This window comes from Ceratotherium simum, chromosome 10, assembly GCF_057802395.1.
Source record: "Ceratotherium simum simum isolate JZ-2026a chromosome 10, ASM5780239v1, whole genome shotgun sequence".
In the NCBI taxonomy this organism is placed as follows: domain Eukaryota; kingdom Metazoa; phylum Chordata; class Mammalia; order Perissodactyla; family Rhinocerotidae; genus Ceratotherium; species Ceratotherium simum.
Window position 1 is genome coordinate 37,680,873 of NC_141909.1, and position 21,059 is coordinate 37,701,931.

Below are 21,059 nucleotides of genomic sequence, written 5' to 3' on the forward strand. Positions count from 1 at the left end.
TTAAGTTCGAGAGCTCTGCTTCAGTGGCCTGGGGTTCACAGGTTCAGATCTGAGGCTCGGACTTATGCGTGGCTCATCAAGCTGTGCTGTGGCGGCGTCCCATATACAAGATAGAGGAAGACGGCACAGATGTCAGCTCATAGCCAATCTCCCTCACAAAAAAAATAAATAAATAACTCATTAACACCTGAGCATGACAAATTATGTGAGCATCTTACGTCAGTGAACAAGGCCAGAATGAAAAAAAACGAGGAACACCTTACCTTTGAGGAGCAAAAGATGGACAGCACTATATAAGACATTGTCTAGAAAAAGAAAAAGAAGGATTATGAACTTTGAGGAAAATCTATTCCCTAGGAATGCTAGACCTTGTCACAATTCCTGGTGCAAGCTTACATCATCTCTTACCTGTTTATTGCTATAGTCTCCTGTTTCCTTTTCCTTATCTTCTTTCTTCTGTTTATTCTTAACACGACTGCCGGAGTGTTCTTAGAAAATATAAGTCAAATGTCATCTCACCAGTGCTCCACATTTTCCAATGGCATCCCATCTCATTCAGAATAAAACTAACCTTCCTGCACTGGCCCGTAAGAGCCTGTAAACAGCCTGGTGCCTGCTGCCCCTTGAGATTACCTCCAGCTTCTCTCCCCTTTCTGACTCAGCTCCAGGTTGTCTGGCCCCTTAAATATTCTGGAACTTATCATATCCTGGGGCTCTTGCTTTTTATTCCCTCTGCCTGGGGCACTGCCCCATATAGATGAACACCACGTGCTTTCATTCCTTCTGGCCACTGCTGAAGGGCCACCTTATCAGTGGAGTTTGGCATTTCCGCTTACTTAAATTTCAACACCTTTTCCTTCAAAACTCCCTTCCTTCCTTCCCAGATATTTATCTCCATGGATGTCTTCATCATCTGATATACTTATTTACTTATTGAATTTTAATTTCTGTCCCTCACCTCAAAATTGTAAGCTCAACGAGGACACGGATTTTGGTTCACCTTTTTCTTTCTTTTTATTGCCACATTTCCATCACTTTGAACAGAGCCTGGCACATAATAAGTGCAAAATGAAAAATGTGTTTGAATAAATGAAAGGATGGATAGATGGATGGATGGATCGAATTTTTAATGTAGCTAATGGTTATGAATTTAAATGTGAAGACATTTAAAATAAATTTTTAACAATTACAATAAAAATCTTTCTAAATATCTTGCACATTGCATTGCTTCTTTCTTAAAATGAGTATGCAGAAGATCTGCTGAATTTTTCTTGAGCATTTTAGCGTCCTTTAGTAATATAAATGAGTCCTGAAATACTCCAGAAACCATTGTTTTATACTTCTATTTGCTCTAACACTAAAAAACTCCAGACACAAAGTTTTATAGTACTTTTGTTGAAATATCGTTTTCTGCTCTCTCCTTCACTATAAAGTGCCACGTTCCTCCCCACCCCTCAAATTGGTCGTTATTATTAATTCAAAAAATATTTATTGATTTCTCATGCCGTTATAGGCACTTTGAATTCAATATTAAATAAGACATATTCTCTGCTCTCTAGAACCATCCTAGCCTAGTAAGATAATCTTCATTTTTCCAGAAATTGCTGCCCCCAAAAAGGAAACATTATTTTTGCTTTGAAGTCTAGACACACACACACAGACACACACACACACACACACACACACGTATTAGAAATCTCACTTTTGAGAATTCTAAAAGTCTATCTTCTATTTGAGCAGAGCAAATTTATAGTTAATTAGCGATCTTTGAACTCTGAATCACATAATTCATGGAAAGATATTCAGAACCCCACCCATCATGAAGGTATATTTTTAAAAAAATTATTCTTGTACATGATAGGAGGAAAATTATAGCTATGGAAGAGTGTCTAAGATAGATAATAAAAGAAAATATTTGTGGGACATGGAGATTTAAATTTATTTTTCTTACACTAACTGTCTTTTATAATGTCTACCTAATAAGATTTTTATAAGAATTAAATGAAATAGTTGTCTGGCACTTAGTAGAATGTCATAAAATTATAATTCTCATCTTAGTTTCCCAGATCATTATTTAAGGAGAAAGTAATGAGAACATTAAAAAATTCTATATCTATGTCTAACTATTGGAGAAAATATTTCCATTTAATCTGAGAGTCTATCTAGTATGATAGATTTAAAGAATCTAATATAATCTGCAAATTCATCTTTTGTTTCCCCACTGTCATCTTCGTTTCTAATTTTGTCCTGGAAATATACACTAAAATTTAAGTAGACCACAATCTCAGGAACTCTGGGTAGTGTTATGATTTTCAGATTTAGCTATTCTAATATTTTCAGATTTTACAGTATATCTGTATTCAGTATGTGTCATATTTCCCCTGCTCTATAAAAAAATGACAACTTCCATCTTTCATGATGGCTCACAACTAAAGTAGCATAGGAAGGGAGAGCAGTTACAGGAGACAAGCTCTAGGGTAAGAGGTCCCTTGGTGAGCTTCCCACAAGGTTGACAAGTCATGTTGTGTTGGACTAGGAACCAAAAGTCATCTTGACCAGTAGTAAGAGTCATGAAAATATATTAAATACTTGAGTTGTGATATTCAAATTATAAGCCTATTTAGTTACAGTAACAATGTTTAGAAGGAATTTGATTTCTCAGAATAAACTCCTTAAAGCTCTTTGAATATATAATTTACTTGAAATAAAAATCACAGCACTATTTCTAAAACAGAGCATGTATAAAATGTTCTTCTCAGCTATTATAAGTTCACATATTACTTATACATGAACTTCTGGAGAAAACAACATTGTAAAACTATATTTTAGGTTATATCCCTAATCGGAATTGTGTTCAGCTAAATGAGATCTTAGCTTCTTAAGCCATGTTTTTTTCTCCCTAGATTTTAGAAAGATCTGGTAACAATGCGAATGAAAGCAAATATAAGAGTTTGGCAGATGTGACTTGAGATGGAAAGAGAGATGGAAGTGTAGAAATTTGACATGAGAAAATCTTTTAAAGTTCAAAAGCCCATGTCCAGATGAGACATGAGACAATAAAATATCATCCACAAAGTTCACTCAGGGTTGGCTTAAAAGAAGAGGGCATTTTCAGGTCCTCTATGCAGTAAAAAACAATTGCAGCCATATTTAAACTTCTATTTTAAATTTCTGTTATTTTATTTATGTTTACATGATCATCATAAAGTCTTTCTTATAACTTCCAAATCTGTATCTTATAATCTGTAATCTTACTATTTTATTTGTATCTAATGGTTAAAACTTCAGGAGGCACATATTACCTCACAACGATACTGGAAAATTTAAACACAACATGAAAAATAATGAAATTGCTTTGTACTATGGACATCTTAACACTTTTGGAAATATAAATTATTAGTTAAGCAGTTTTCTCTTTAACAAATACAAAATGTTATACAAAATGCGTTATATGATGCCCCCAAATGTTTTCTACAGCAGAAAATTCTCTTAAAAATAATTGTATATATTAAATATATCCCTATTTACATTAAATATACCTTCTATATCTACATATCTATATTTATGTATTTGTAGAAATATTTCCATAAAATAGGTAAAGGTTTCTTTAATCATATCATATTGCCCTGAGCAGTGTGATTCACCAAACAGGACCTAGTAGAAAGTCAAAACAGTGGGTTTTCACAAACCACATTGGACATTCTGCACACAATTTGTGGAAATAAAAAGATACTTAAATAAAACCTGCATCATCATTAATACGAATTTCAGTGCCATTTTGAATTTCTACATTCATGCAATTAACTCAGTAATTTACATATGAGAGTTTCTCAAGTATATACATTTATTGCCTGCTTCAAATCAAAAGGTCAAATAAACCAAAGAGGTAGAGTGCATTAAAATGGTCCCTGAGGATCAATTAACACCTACAAATGTTTATTAAGTAGTCACTTAATTGCTACTTGACTAAACTATACCTACACTGTAATGAAGATTAATAGACTTTGAATAGGTTATGTTTATTTATTTTAAGAAGAAGTAGGAGCCCTTGATATTGTACATGAGATCACTTAACATTAATGCTATAAGGTATTATGTTTCATTCATTTTTGGAATGCCATTACAAAACTATCTTCATTTAATTTCCACATCCACAATGCTGTGCGCTTATTTTAAATGGTATCCATTCATTTCAACAGTACATCGACATGTTTTATTAAAACAAAACAAAGATAAACAATAATACAGGAACCATCACAGCATGAACTTTCAAATTGGATCATAATTAGCCATTCAAATGCTTTTGTTGTTGTGTAGAGGCAACTTACCAGGCATTGTAGAAGGGCTGTCAAAAATATTCAGAGAACCAGAATTCACTTTTCCTCGATAAGCACACATCTAATTGAGTGTGTTTAGAAAAGAATTACCAAAAGAGAAAAGTTTACAGCCCAGAAAATGCTTGGATCCAAATCCAGTTTTGTTTATTGCTTAAATGTTTGAGTTGCAGGAACTTTCAGTGTGGTATGTTTAACATTCATGTTGTATGTAATGATTATGTGAAGAGTTTTATATACATGTATAGTAGTAAATGCTTGAGTATCTTCCAGATTTTCAGTATCCTGATTAAGCTTTCTTGCTAAGATTGTGTCAGGGAACTCTGGCAATAATATGAACACTCATCTGAAAGACCCTGATTGACTGAAATGACAGTTCAATTTAATTAAACAATAGGATTAGAATAATTGAATTGATTTTGTCTTTAAAACAAAGTGTAATGTGATTGCTAGGATTCTTAAAAAGTGATCTTTATTATGTCAATGTCCCCTTCCTTATAAGCTTGGTTATCTTAAATCTTAATTTAATTGACCCACAAGTCAGTTATAAATTATGACTGGCTAAACAACTGTCCTTTGTTGGCTCTTCCAGCCATCTGCAAGGAACTTAATTCTTCCACATTTGCTACTACTTGGCATTAGACCCAATATGTGGTAGGTATTCAATTAAAAATTTTTATTTTGAATAGCAGATAAATAAATGAATGAGTGCAATACTTCACAAAGCATAGTTTTTCAAGGATTTTTTCTAATATGCAAAGTTAATTTATGATAGCTTAGTAAATTATTTTCTTCCCTTAACTTCTTCCTTCCTTCCTTCCTCTCTCTTTCTTTCTTTCTTTTTCTTTCTTTCTTTCATTCTTCTTCCTTTCCCTTCCTTTCCTCCTCTTTCCTTTATTACTTCATTGTTTTCCTTCCTTCCCTCCCTCCCTCTTTCTCAATAATAATAGAGTAACCATAAAGTTAAAAAATATAATCAGTCTTCTCCTTCATTTATTTCACTTTAACATAAATTCAGGGATACTTCTTTTTTAAATCCTATGTATTTTATTTGATAATTTAGATGAATTGTATTTAAATATCTTCCCTGGCAAGAGTGATTATTGTATGCAGATTGATAAATATAGAAAAGTAGCTATTTTAAATAATAGATTGCAACAGTGTTTTAAGCATACTAAATATTAATACAGGATCAACAAATGGACATTAGTCATCATCTGTTAAAAATGCCTTAGTATTTTTAATTCATGTTCCTTTATTTTAAAACTCAATATTATATCTCTTTTGAGTCATATAAATTACTGACCTTTAAAGAGATAACTTTTAATCTGTATAATAGTAATATTAGTATTGCAGAGAAAAAGGGAAATACAAAATGGAATTTCAGAATAACAACAAAAATGAATTTTATATTGCAGTTTTGAATGGTTATAGATATTCATTAATGCATAAAATATAGATATAACAGACTTGTTTTACGTATGTTATTTTATTTTGTTTAATTAAATTAAAAATTATGTCATTAGAACAGCCATGAAAGACCAATTTCTACAGAAATCGTTTAATTATATGCACTTCAAATTTCTACATTACCATTGATGGAAAGTTTTCTCTGTCCTGTTTGTGATGTGTAATTTCATACACTGTTTTCTTCCCTAAGGGAAATACTTACTTGATTCAGTTCTTGGATAAAAATGATCTGTCACTATTGTTTGCTTTAGAAGGCTTTTTGCTTTTTTGTTTTTTTTTAAACACTGAATACTGAAAGAACACTCAAGGCACAGGGGATTTCAGTCCAGCTGTTGTGGCATAAATCAATATTTTAAATGCACAATAGTGATTTTTCTTCCCCTGAAAGTTGGGGTTTTGTGTGCTTTATTTCTTATTTTATTAAAATGTCCAGCTTTATCTAGGAAGGACTTCAAATTTAGCTTTGGTTTCTGTTTAAGTTACCTGCTCAGCAATGGGGTAACAAAACAGTAATATAAGTGCACTTTAATGTTTAATTCCTGTGCCCTGCTGGGGATTGCTGAGCTGCGAATTTCATGAATGACCAACAACCATATTCCTGGTTGAGTTAAGGAACCCGCTGCTTCTCTGACCCCCTTTTGCCTTCAGCAAAGGTGACTGGGTTCTATTTTAATGGCTCATTAAAGAAGAGATGAAAAATTTCCAGGTAGTCATAGCTCGGAAGGGATCATAATCTTCTCATTCGAAACATAGATATAAGGGGAAAACATCGTCCCCTCTTCATACAGGAGATTTTTGCAGGATAGTAGGCTTTGGATATATTCTTTTATATCCTAAACTCTTCCATGCATTTTTATCGTGATTTATGTACTAGAAGGTTATGCTTTGAAATTCTCTGTTATCATTTTATTCCGGTTCTTGGTTTACACTGAGAACAGCTTTCTTTCTGAGGCTACACACCAAATGCACTGATTTTGCAAAACTCGTCTTCCGGGCTCTAACGCCCATCTTCAAATTTCTACCGTGTGCCTCTGGCCCCCAGAGTGAGGCACGGCCCGAGTGCATTAACGACAGAATCACAATGTAAGTGTCAGAATGGTGGCGTCATCACACTTTGACAGCAGCATCCCTGTTTCTTCTGTGTCTCACTACAGAGAAACTAAGGCTAAAGGTTAAAGGATGCGGTTTATTAAATAATTCAAGCCATTAACCTGCAACCTGCAAACCGATGGCAGCCTATTAAGTTTACGCTGCCATGATTCATGTTTGGTGTTTTCTGATGCGAAAGCGTAATGCCTGTTTGCTTTACTTTTATTGCTACACAGTCCATGTAGTGAGGAAGGAGGATGAAAAAAGGTGACAGGACCCACGTAAGGGGACAATAAGAGCAGCAGACTCACTTGCATAAAGAAGATTGAAGCCTTCCCTCCCTCCCTCCATCTCTCCGTATAGGCCCCAGTGCACATCTGCGTCACTTAACCGGGGAGGAGGAGGCGCTGAGGCAAAGAGAAAATTGTACTGTGAGGACCTTGACAGCTTCACGGGCGGGCTTTTCCTTTTGCCTCCCTATATTTACTGGAATATTTATTTTTCTCTTTTACAAACTGACTATATAAAACCACTCCTTCTCCCCTTGCAGAAAGCATTTGACTTTCTCAGAGATACGCGACAAGCTCTCAGGGCATCCTCGGAGAGAGAGGCGAGGGACAGGGGCGCAGGTGCACGGAGAAGGCTGGGGGGTGCGCTTATTCACGACTTGGGGCTCTTTCTCTACGCTCTCCAGGCTCTGAACTCTGAGCTGCAAGGACAGGAGAGCAGACACCTTCCCGACTGAGGCTGTGCCACGGGTGCATCCAAGGGAGGTGTATCCAGCTGCCGCCGCCTCCCGAGCTTCGGAGAGCGCAGACCTCCCTCCCTCGCGCATCTCTAGCACCCAGGGTCGTCCCTCCCGCCATAACCACGGGGCCCCCGCGCCGGGATCGAGGATTCTCAGCCCTCGGCGTCCCGCTCCTGCCTCTGCTCCCGGTCAGTGGGCTCCCCACGCGCAGGTCCTGCGGACCTGACCGCAGCTGAGCCGCACGGCTCTGCTGTCCGCGCTCCGGTCGTCGCCTGGCAGGGCGCGCAGCCTGCCTAGCCCCGTCGGCTCCCGGGGTGCAGCGCGCGCATCCCGCATCCCCCTCCAACCTCGGGCTCCGCCGGCCTCCCCCACCAGCTGGCCGGTCTACTCCTGCGCCAGCTGAGGTCCTTTTGCCTTCCTGGCGTCAAGCATGTCAGGGTCTGGGAGAAAAGACTTCGATGTGAAGCACATCCTGCGACTCCGCTGGAAACTCTTCAGCCACCCATCGCCATCCTCCGGCGGCCCGGCGGGGGGCGGCTGCCTGCAACAGGACGGCAGCGGCAGCTTTGAACACTGGGGACCAAGCCAGAGTCGCCTGCTCAAAAGCCAAGAGAAAGGCAGCGTGAGCACTTTCTGGAAGAAGACTTCCTCTTCTTCCTCTTCTTCGTCTTCCTCCCCGTCCTGTTCCTCCTCTTCCTTCAACCCACTGAATGGCACTCTGCTGCCAGTGGCCACGAGGTTGCAGCCAGGGGCGCCAGGGCATCGCACCCAACAGCCGGCCAGGACCCTCTTCTACGTGGAGTCCCTAGAAGAGGAGGAAGTGCCAGGCATGGACTTTCCTGGACCACACGAAAAAGGGCTGGTCCCTCAAGAGCTCAAAGTGGAGCCGGCCGACTCGAGCCAGGCAACAGGTGAAGGATTTGGACACAGGTACAGTAAATCCTCACGGGGCATCCAAGCATCTCCCAATTTCCACTTGTTTCTCCCCACCCTCGTGTGTCCTGGGACTTAGTAAGTCTAAACCGTTTCAACCTGAAAATTTTGGTAAAGAGATGCCAGCCCGGTTTTTATTAGTCAAGTTGTAATCTCATTAAAAGTTTGCTCATTAATTTCTATTGGCTCATACATATTGCTTTGCTTTTTTGCAAGTTTTCAGAGATGTAATCACAAATTGAACATATATGCATTTTGGTAAGTCTCCAGGTGGAGTGGTACTCATATGTCTGAGATTATAGTATTATTCTGTCATCTTCTGTCATTAAATTACATCAGTCTTCCAGTTATCTGATGTGAAACTTGCTTTAAATACCATTCAAATGCATCTCATACACTGGCATAGAAACTGACTTAGCATGTTATCTAGGATCACTGAGGCTTGAATCTGTATTCCAGGAGTGATGAGGTAGACAAAAGGAGGCCACTGGACAGCAACATTATCTCTCTCCTTTGTTTTCCCCATGAAATACAGTGTTATTATTCCCTATCCCAACTTCCCTTTTTATCTTATCTTGTGTTCACTTTTGTCTTGTTCAAAGTCTTAGAATTAAACTGTTGCTGACCCTCTGTGCATTCAGCTGTCCTGATTTGTTGGCTCAGTATGAGATTGCTTATCCTTAGTAAGGTCAACATTTATTTCTTGTTTATTTCTAATTTACACTTCTTTGAGTAGAGTTCTACTTTCAAGGCTTATAGAAAACCTTCACACACGTAAAACTCCTTCTGAGTTTTGCATTTTTAGAGAATCGTCTCATTATTCTGCACTAGATCTTTACTAGTTTTGGCATATACTGAGGCTATGAAAAGATTTGCATTTAAATTCATATGATATCAGAATACATTACTGAAGAACAAATACAAGAGAAACATAGGAAAAGGATAATGAATATGTTCATAAAATTTAATTACCTCAACAACAAATTAGAAACAGAAGCAACTTTTTAAGCTTTTGGTTGATTGAATTAGCTTCTTATAGAGTGGATTAAGTCACAGAAAATGCATAAAACAAAATAATATATATAGGTGCTCTTTAATTATGTTGACAAATGTGGAGTTAGAGATATTAAAAAAATTATCCTTAAAAATTTTCAATTATATGGATTATATGGATTTAAATTTGAATTTTAAGAGCCTTGAACATAATCTAATATGATAAGACACTTAATGTAATGTAAGATTATTTTAAAGAAGGAGTACTTTAATTTGCAATTTTCAAGTATGTCGAAGTTTTTTCCATATGTAGGAAACCTAAATACAAGTTTATCTACTACACGATTAAGTAACGTATTTTACCAAAATGGTTATAACTTTGGGTACCATGAATACAAGGAAGTTATTTGATTTATGTATTAACTAATTACCTATAGTTTTAGACTTTTTTTTTAATATATAAAATATGTTGGGCTTTATCCCCTTTAGATGAGTAAATATAAAACTTTTCTTCTTTCATTTTGGGAAATCATTCATAAACATTTAGCAATTCATCTTATATATTTAAAAGAAAACTAATTAGGCTAAATATTTATTACTTTGTTGAAACTGATATTTTTGTGACTCAGATAGTTTAGGAAAAAAATTCATTTTTTTTTTTCAGTTTTGTGAAGTCTTTGAATCAGCTTAAAATATCTGAACTTCTGGCAATATTAATGTTTGATAATTAAAAAAACAATTTGCTTTATAACAAATACATTTTTAAGTAAATGAGGCATGTTTGGCATCAGTAATTTCTGAAGACTTTCACCTAAGTTGAAGAATCTGAGACTACTAATGGAGTATTAACTTAAGAAATTATAATAAAAAAATAAAACTAATAACTAATAGCTCAGTTAGGGATCAAACACCCATCAGATTTAGCTCCTAGTCTCTCACTTTTGAAAACACATCAGTGTTTTTCTTTACGAAGAGTTATACTGAAAATAAACCAAGTATCACCCCAAATCATCTTTATTATTGGAATGAGGGTTTCCTATGAGATCTTGCATATGTAAAATATTGAAAATCAGGTCTAATTTTATTTAAAAATTCTTATTAATACTTAACTCCTTTAGATAAATTTGAATGTCTCACTGGACAAATCAGGTAGCACTGAGAGTATTCTCATGGATTGTGTGTGTTCCTAAACCGTCATAGAACATTGGTTCTATGCTCATGATTGACTGAAATCACACTCCTAGACTTAATAATTAGTCATTATCAATATATATTATTTTAATAGATGATAAGAATAGGGTTCATTTCTCAGAAGAGACAGCATTTCCATAGTTAAATAACGAATGGAAAATAAGATGCAAAGTAACCAGTTATGTGGATTTACTTTTGTTTCTATCATAACACATGCAGGAAATCTGCATAGTGTTTATAATGATCTATGAGTACATAAACTATATAAACCCCACATGATAATTTTTGATTACTTGGGTCATTACTATATCACTATACTGTGATGTCACATTTGATATTTAGCATTTTGTTTTATCAATTCTGACTTCTATGCTAAATTAATCTTCACTTATAAAGCAAAAGTTGGCCCCTTTTCTGTCCTCTTTCTTCATTTTCTGATTTTTTCTTTATTCATTTGGTATCACACTAGTTAGGAACATTGTTTTAGACAAATATAAGTAGCTTAGTTGATTTAATTTGTTGTTCAACCAGCAGCTGGAGGATGCTCAGGGGAAATTCCGGAGAGGTCAAATTATCATGGACTTGAAACATAAAAGTAGCAGGAAGACAGAGGTAAACTGATTCACTGCCGGTCTTTATCTTTTCCACCCTACTAGTTGTACATAAACAAGTCTCAGAACTCTGCCTTAACCATTACACCATTAAGAATTCTAACTTTTACTGTAATAGGCTCCTGACCTATGCTATTAATTATTTATTTTCTCTACTTTACTGTCTGAACTTATTTGTTGGAAAGTGTATACTTTTCTAGCTATCAGATCATTATATATTTTTGGTGTGGATATTTTTGTCCAAAATGTAGTATACTAAGAAACCAAAGAGAAATATTTATATTCTTGAAGTTTGCAGTGATGTGAGTGGGAGAAGAGATGTCATGTTTAACTGCTTGCTTTTTCAATTCTCTCAATTCTCTTGGAGTACAGTCATCTGATTGCATGGTTTCGGTTACCATCCATAAACAGTATTTCTAGATTTGCATCTCAAAACCTAGACCTCTCCCTGGCCTCTAGTCTCACACATCTACCTCTCTACTTGACCTCTCCAGTGGATACCACAGAGACAATATGAATACAATGTGCAAAAATCTGAGCTCATGATCTCCCTTCTCTTGCTCCATTTCCTTCTTCTCTATTTCAGAGAATAGCTCTCTGTGCGTTAGGTTGTGCAAGCCAGAAATCGAGGATCATATTTGCCAACATCCTCTCTCCCATCATTTTCAATATTCCACCAAGCCCTGTCACTTTTACTTTGAAAATTTCCCCTATATCTGTCCCATATCTCTACATCTCCATTGTCTGCACTAATTCTAAGATACTGTCCTCTTTCAACTCAAATTCTGCGACTGTCATCTGTATAATCTTCCGTCATTAAATTTGCCACCCAAGTCCATTTTCCACACAGGAGTCAATGAAAATTATAAAATAAAAGTCTGAGCTATTTTGACACATCCCTCCCTCTCCTTTTTTTTTTTCCCCAAAGCATTTCCACCACTCTCTGACCACAATCTACACTGTAGACCTGCAGTCAATTAGGTCCTGAATGATCTGTCCCTTTGTCTGCTGGCTAGACCCTTTAGTCACCAACCTTCCCATCACCTTCTGTCTTCCAGACTCAATGTCCCTCTCTGTAATTTTTCACTGCCTTTGGGCCTCATGAACTTGTTTCCTCTCCTCATATAGGCAGCTGTCTTTCCCTTGGTCCACCCTTTCCTGAATTCATTTCTATTCATCATTGAAATGTCTTGGATAAAATGTCTGTACCTTGCTCAGAGAAGTATTCATTAAGCAAATTCATTTTTTAAAATTTTTAATTTACTTTATCCCCTTGTTTTATGTTCTTAGAGTGGCTGCTCTCTACCTTTTCTTCAATGGCTTATTGTAGATTGTAACCATCTATTAATATCTCTGTCACTTGTATTGTTTGTCTCTGAAAGCAGTTGCCCAGTGGAAAGGGTGTTTCTGCTTTGCTCATCATTTTATCCCCATCATGCAACATGTAGTTACTCAATAAATACTGCTGAATGAATGAATATTTGTCATAATCATAATGAGTGACATTGATTAAGAACTTGCTGTTAGCCAGACAACATGTTGAACATTTATATTGTGTAATTTAATATTCAGAACAGCCCTATGATTCTGGTATAATTATGCATCCCTTCAGTACAATGATCACATAGATGAGAAGACTGAGCTATAGACAGGTAATTAATTTGCCTAGAATCATAGGTTTGTGAATAGTACAGTTGGACTTTTAATCTTTGCTATCTGACTCCAGATACCACATTCCAGGCCACTTTGCCAACTCTTCCTTCCCTCTGCTTAAACAAACAAACAGAACAGAAGAAAAGAGGCTACAGCTAAGGTTATGCTGAAGAAGTTCTCTTATTCCCTTGGTGGAAATTATGCTTGTATTTGAATGTTTTAATAGACTTCCTAAAATGATAGCGATGGACAATGCCTGATAAGGCTCAATCAAAGAGGACTTCTTGGCCCAAGTTAGAAAGCACTCAATTATTTCCTGAAGTATGGTTCATTCGGTGCATTTTGCTTTATAATTAAACAAAAGTATGAGGAAATAACCTAGACAGGGAAAAATTACTTAATTTTGGAGTCTGAAAAAGAGCTTCATTAAAGAAAATCTGCTTCTGAAGGTCAGAACAATTGATACAGAGAAGTGTCACAGAAAGACAGTGTATGCCATTGGAATCTCACGGAGGCTGCTGGGACTTGAACCACATATTTGTTTAGAATGAAAAGGAAGCAGCCTTGCTTCAGTCAAAAGGAAGAAACAACTTTAAAAATGGTAAAGGACTCTTTCTTCAGAAAAGAGTTTTCAAACTATGTTTCTATAGAACGTTAAAATGAAATAATCTTCGTGTTTTCCCTGCAACCCCAATTTTGTAGTAAAAAAGAATATAGAGTGATTTTATTCAATTTTATGTCTTCTTTGCTAATTTATCCTAGGCTTAGGTGTTATACAATCTGCTACTCTTTAAACTAGAACTAGCAAAAGACTATACATTGTTTGGGGAAAGCTTCTTTTATTTATTTTAGCATGGATTTATCAATTTTATGTGGTGTTCTGCAGAGAAGCCCACAATTTCCAGGTGCCCTCTCCTCTAGTTTGCTTCAGGCAAACTAAGGTCATAAAGGAAAAAGAAATAAGACCACTAGATTGGATTTGCAGGCCCCCCAAACTCCAGAGTTATGTCAGAGAGAGATATAACTGTAAGTGCAAGATGAAATAGATACAACTTTTAATTATAACAAACAAACAAAAAAACCCCATGCTAATTGGGTGACCATATTCTGGTTTACTTTGATAATTTTCTAATGAATACTTTGTAAACTATATTATTAACCTCTTTAATGTACTGTTTTAAATAATTTAAAAATAATAAAGAAATCCTCCCTCTCCAATCCACATCAGCATTTGGTTAATATAGAACATAATATTGATGAGATATTTGTTTTTGTTGGCTTGTTTTTACCAAACCTTGGAAGACAATTTGTGTATCTGGGGATGATATGCTTCTAACAACTACATATTAAGTTAAATTTCATTGTTTTGGACCAAGAACTCTTATAGTATTTACAGGAAATTGAGATCTGCAGCATATTTTAGAGTTAAATCAAGTTTCTGAACATGTAAATGGGTAACATTTTAAACAGAGTCTCAAAGTAATGAGAATTTATTTATTTTATTTTACCATCCGAAATAGCTGTCGGTATTTTTGTGGTAGTTGTAAAAACAAATGCTCTGGAATTTACATATTAGTTTAGGCCAAATAATAACTAATTTACCTTTCTGCATTTAAGATAATGTAATTCAAAACTTTGAAGAAGACATCTGATGTAGACACCTAATCTGAGCAGAATTAAAGATAGTTTTGAGGATCTTATAAGTCAAGTATAGGCAGAAAACCTGTTGCTCTATGTAGGTTTGATGTTCACTGCTTTTGCTGACTTTTCTGGCTGAGATTTGAGAGCAGATTGATCTAAGTGCTAATGAAAGCTTAACAAAGGCTAGCTTGACCAGAAAAAATGTGTGCTACGATTTTAGGATCCGGAGAAAAATCTGTTTTGAATGGTAAGCTTATGAAGCAGATCAGTTTGACTGAAGATCATGTCACAGAAATGGTGCTTTTTGAAAATGATCTCGGAGTCTTCAATAATGGTAAAGAGTGGAATTAATCAATGTCAATTCTAAATTCTGTCTTTTCCATCCCTTAGGTAGCCTTGGTTCGATTCTGATAACTGGTTCTTATAGGAAATTTTTCAGTTCAATTTATTACCATATTTGTTTGTGACACTATGTCCTGGTAAATCATCCTGGCACCTTTTTTCTTAGTGATATCGATAGGCATTTGCTCATATAAATCAGCATTTTCATCTTGACTGAAACATAATGGCGCAACTTATGAGATTAGAAAATTGGGAGGGTTTATACTACAAGGGAAGGGAAGGGAAGAATTCAACAATTTTATAGTTTTTCAGGACGTGAATACCAATATTTCTTTGTATCAACAATAAGATTATCTGTTTTTTGTTTTGTTTGTTCCCTTAGTAGATTCTAATTATACTCAAATGTCCAAGAGGTCTCTTCAGGTCAGTATTCACAAATATCAGAGCTTCAGAGAAAATGGAAAAATAGCTTTTGTAAGAGAAACTATTTTTTGAATTTATGAATATGAAAACATCCTGACTTTCTAACTCTGAGACTTAACTTTGAGCTCTGTTATTTTGAAAATAAATTTGGAGTTATTTTTATCATTTGCAATAAAATTTAAATATGATTCCTACTTTTTTCGGCTACCTTACATTTGATATACTAGTATATAATTTCAATAGAGAGGTTTATACAAATTAGTATCTACATATTTAGTATTTATTGATCCACTGATGATTTTTAAAAATTTACTTGTGTAATTTTTCTTAAAAGGCATGACATTTTTGGTTTATAAATATTTTATGATTCTAGTTTACATTGGTTTTGGTTAGATGAATAAATTGTTATTAGCAGTGTGAATATTCCCATATTATCTGCCTAGAAATCAGAAACTTTTTAGTTAAGATGAAAAAATCCTTGGCCAAATAATATTCTAATCATTTTATTAAAGTCAGGATAAAAGAGGAATTGGAAGTCCTGCTTCCCGGCTGATATAGAATAACAGGAATTGGACTTACCCTCTCACCTGAAATAACAACACAGAACGAAAGAAGGAAGGAAAGAAAAGAAAGAGAAGGAAATAAAGACAGAAAGAAAGGGAAACAAGAGAAAGGAAGGAAAAGAAAGAATGAAGGGGGGGGAGAGAGAAAGAAAAGAAAGAAAGAAAGAAAGAAAGAAAGAAAGAAAGAAAGAAAGAAGGAAGGAAGGAAGGAAGGAAGGAAGGAAGGAAGGAAGGAAGGAAGGAAGGAAGGAAGGAAGGAAGGAAGGAAGGAAGGAAAGAAAGAAAGAAAGAAAGAAAGAAAGAAAGAAAGAAAGAAAGAAAGAAAGAAAGAAAGAAAGAAAGAAAGAAAGAAAGAAAGAAAGAAAGAAAGAAAGAAAGAAAGAAAGAAAGAAAGAAAGAAAGAAAGAAAGAAAGGAAAGGAAAGGAAAGGAAGAAAGAAAGAAAGGAAAGAAAGAGGAAGGAAGGAAGAAAGGAGGGAGGAAGGGAGTGGGGGAGGGAAGGAAGGAAGGAAAAGAAAGAAGGAAGGAAAGAAGGAAAGTAACAATATATTAAACAACGTTTTTCAAGACACTGGACATCATCACTTGAGTCTTCAGAAGAGAAAGGACTTTGTTTCCTGAGAGCGGAAGGCTCATAGGTGCACAAAAGCGGTGCTAGATATTTCCAGACATTACCTCCAGGTGCCATAGATGTGAGGAATATGAATAACCTATCAATGAGAGAGGTGCAAGGGAAGCTAAGTGGTGTGTGAAGCACTTTTGAAAGGGATAGTGCAAGTTTCAGACTGAAAATCTCAGGAAATCAGCTGAGGCAAAAGTACATAGCTTTATGTGTATGAGATTATGAAAAAACAGAATGACTAGTGAAGCTTGCATTTCGTGAGATGGTCAAGGATGGTAAGGGTTAGGAGCATAAGTGAGCTTAATTGGATGTAGTCTTCATTCGGTATCTGCTGGGGATTGGTTCCAGGATCCCCCCTGGTATCAAAATCTACAGATGCTCAAGTACCCTATGTAAAATGGTGTAGTGTTTGCATATAACCTCATACACATCCTCCTGTATATTTTAAATTATCTCTGGATTACGTATAATACTTAGTACAATGTAAATGCTAAGTCAATAGTTGTTGTACTGTATTGTTTGGGGAATAATAACAAGGAAAAAAAAAGTCTGTACATGTTCAGTAGTTGCATCTAATGGTTCAGATGCGACCATTGTAGGCCTTTCGAACTGTGGTTGGTTGAATCCGTGGATGCAGAACTCGCAGATACAGAGAGCCAACTGTAGTTCCATGTGGGCCAATGGTGAAAGATTGATAGATTTGGGTCTATTCTTCAGATGCTCTCAGAGAGGTTGGTTATGACCAGTATAGTCTCACCAAGCATTTGAGAGATTTTTTTTCATGGGTAAGAGGGTGAGGTTGGGCACTGTCATTATGAACAGGCTCAGGACTGGCTGTGTCATCTGTGGGGCCCCATGCAAAATGAAAATTATAAATTATTAATAAGTAATTATTAATTGTTAAAAATTACTAGGAATTTAAAGACAGACGCAGTAGAGCAAGAGCCCGTCTGAAGATAGGATCCTGGGTCACTACACAGGTCTTCATACATGAAGCTGGTCTTGAATAGGATTGTGACTACAGAACGTAAAATGTTGACACAATCTGTAAAGGGACCTCTTTTACATAACAATATGAGTAAAATGCATCTTGAAAAGCCAAGAAATGGAAAATCACTTCCAGCTTTAGTAACTACATCTTCAGTGGTTTTCACCAGATAAAAATTATAAATGGCTATAGCCCGAGTGGTCTCATGCTTAAGATTTTGCTCGACCTGGGTTTGTTTCCTGGTCAGGGAACCAGATCACCCGTCTGCCAGTTTTCATACTGTGGAAACTGCATGTTGCTGTGATGCTGAAAGCTATGCCACTGGTATTTCAAATACCAGCAGGGTCACCCATGGTGGACAGGTTTCAGCCACCCACTTCCAAAATACATGGCCATGGAAACCCTATGAATAGCAGCAGAGCGTTGTCTGATAATAGCACTGGAAGGTGAGAAGATGGTGCAAAAAGACCAGGCAGGGTTCACTTCTGCTCTCCACAGGGTCACTAGGACTCAGAATTGATTTGACAGCACTAACAAAAAAAAATGTATATATAGCTCACAAAATACTTACTAAAATATGCTTCTCTAATTTATTAATTTGAGGTGGTAAATAACTCCTCAAAAGAGTATAATGCTTCTGAAATATCCAACACATTATTTCACTTGAAAGGAAGGTTATTGGAACCAAGAAAGTAATATCAAAAGCTTGGACCTCAGGGAACTTAAAAGTAAGTATGTGTTGTTAGCTCTACTTCAAAATAGTTTTTTAATATTCACACACTTGCCTATAATTTTCTATGCTGAGTTCAATACATGAATAAAAATGATTCCTACATTAACTCTTTAGAAAGAAAAGAATAAATGAGTAGCTTTATATTTCACTCAGCTTTACCCAATTTTATACTAGGTTGGAGAATTACATTGGTCCAGGAGTTAGCCAAGGAGAGGTATACCAAAGTGAGCTGATGCAATACCATCAACCGATGCAGAAGGATGTCAAAATAATACATTCTCTTCTGAAAAATCAGTGATTACCACAATCTCAGGAAGCATCCTTTTTATCACTTCTTATTGACTACAATTATCTTAACTCTATGAGGTTAAAAATAACTTTCCTTTTAAAAAATATTATATTTTATTCTGATGTGCAGATACATTTAATTGAACATATAAAAGTAAATTGACAATTATTTTGGACTTGTCTTTAGTGAGACAGAGAAACTGGCAGTTAAAAATTGGGAAGGAAGGATGCTGCACTTGAAATTGTAACAACTGAAAACAAATGCACGATTACTTACAATTACAACTATGGCGACTTTCAAAATATCAGGGCTTTATTTCATTGATATTTAGTGTTCAATTGAGGGAAATGCATTAAAATCTTGAACATCCAATAAGAAGAATCTGAAACCCTTAAAACATCATCTCAAAGATATTTATAGTTGACAATTCTGGGCTCAAAGGTTATGGTGTGATTCCAGATCAATACAATATTTCACTAGTATTGCTTTAAATTTTATTCAGTTGCCAACTCTGTAATTTTAATATTTCAATAGACCATTTTATAGCACTTGCTATATAATATATATTGGTCATTTATATGAATATATGCTTGTTAAAGAGGGATAATTGTAGAGTAGAAGAAAACCTTGGATCACTGCAAGAAAGTGGATTCTTCACCCATATCCAATATTCATAGTAAGTTGAGAAAATAAAGCAATCAATAAAAGAGAGAAAGACAACCAAACATATGAGTTATGAAAAAACAACAGCATTTTTTCCATATCAAGTGGCAAGACTTCAAAGTGTGTCATAAGTAAAATATACATGGGGATATATCTATATCTATATTTATCACATAAATTAATATCATGCAAATATAACCAAACAAATGAGTTATATAAAACAAAAACATTAAGAATAAGAAGTCCTTTTATATCGAAGAAAAGTTTGCCCTGAAAGCTAAAGATAGGTCATCCTAACTTTGGCATGCTAAGTTATATAATATATAAAACATTTTAAGGTAAAAATTTGACTCAGTCATGTATTGAGTCAAATAGAAAGCTTTATTGAAGTAAAAATAATAGAGATATGACAAGTGATATTCTATGATCACAATCCAACAAAACTGAACATCAACAATTTAAAGGGTCTAAAAATTGAATTCCTTTTACTGTAAACATAAACAAATAGATGTGTTATTTTGGATAATGACTATATTGAAGAACATGAAAACTATGATTATTTAAAATGTACTTAAAAAGAGCATTGTAAATTGAAATGACATAGTTTTAGGGCTAAAATTAGGAAAAAATAAAGCATTAACTGCTTGAATTTTTTAGGAAAAAAGACCAAAAAATAAGTGAATTATTTTTTAGACTAAAAACATTGGGGAAGAAATTCCAAAATAAGGGTGATGAAGATGAAACTAATAAAAATATTTTAAAAAATGACATAAAAATATATACCTAATAACCTGATCATTTAAAAATATTAATATATAAACTGCTGGCAAGCCTGAATGATCAAAAAGAGAAAAAGAAAATGTACTTTAGAAATAAGAAAAGCTATATAACTACAAATAAAGAAAAAATACCCAAGAGAGAATGTTAGATTAAAAAATATGCCAATAAATTTCTAAATGTATTTCTGCTAATAAAAGAAGTATGTATTACCAAGTGGGTACACAAGGCAGTTGAAATCTTTAGATACGTATACATAAAGCCTCCGGGCCCAGTTTGTTTTACAGTATATGTCTACATAGCCTTTAAGAAAGGGATAATACCTATAATATTATAATGATTTATAGTCATAAAAATGCTGAGAAGTTCTCTAATTTCTTTATAAATAACAAATTCTGATTTCACAAAAATAAAGTCACTAAACAAATTTTGTAAATGTATACATATATTTATACAAATTCTACTTGATACATTAAGAAGTTATCTATAGTATATTAAAATAACAGCTCCTGTTGAACAATAATTTATTAAAGACATGCTATGTCTCAACATGAGGATATCTATATCCAAAATTCATATTTGGCAAATAAACACAACAAAGTCAAAATCACATCAATATATACCAAATAAAAGACATTTAAATTCAACCAACATTTATGAAAGGAAGCAAAACAAAAAAAGGAAAGGGGGCTGGCCTAGTGGTGTAGCAGTTAAGTTTGCATGCTCAGCTTCAATGGCTCAGGGTTTGCAGGTTTGGATCCTGGGCACGGACATACGCACCGCTCATCAAGCCATGCTGTGGCAGCATCCCATGTACAACATAGAGGGAGATGGGCACAGATGTCAGCTCAGGGCTAAGCTTCCTCAGCAAAACGAGGAAGATTGGCAATGGATGTTAAGGTCTGATCTTCCTCACAAAAAAAAAAAAAAAAAAGGAAAAGAAGAATTGAAGGAAACTACAAAAGAGATAAAGATTACTTATATGTTTAAAAAAGCA

The 21,059-nt window shown here is 35.2% G+C and overlaps 1 protein-coding gene across 2 annotated transcripts in view; it reads left to right on the forward strand.

Moving 5' to 3' along the window:
• Nucleotides 1–8,071: 8,071 nt before the first annotated feature.
• The window catches only part of KLHL1 (kelch like family member 1), a 348,324-nt gene continuing 335,336 nt past the window's right edge, over nt 8,072–21,059 (forward strand). For both annotated transcript variants that reach the window (XM_014781788.2, XM_087435763.1), the window contains exon 1: nt 8,072–8,571. In XM_014781788.2, coding sequence (XP_014637274.2) covers nt 8,072–8,571 — 500 coding nt within the window. The remainder of the gene's footprint in view (nt 8,572–21,059) is intronic.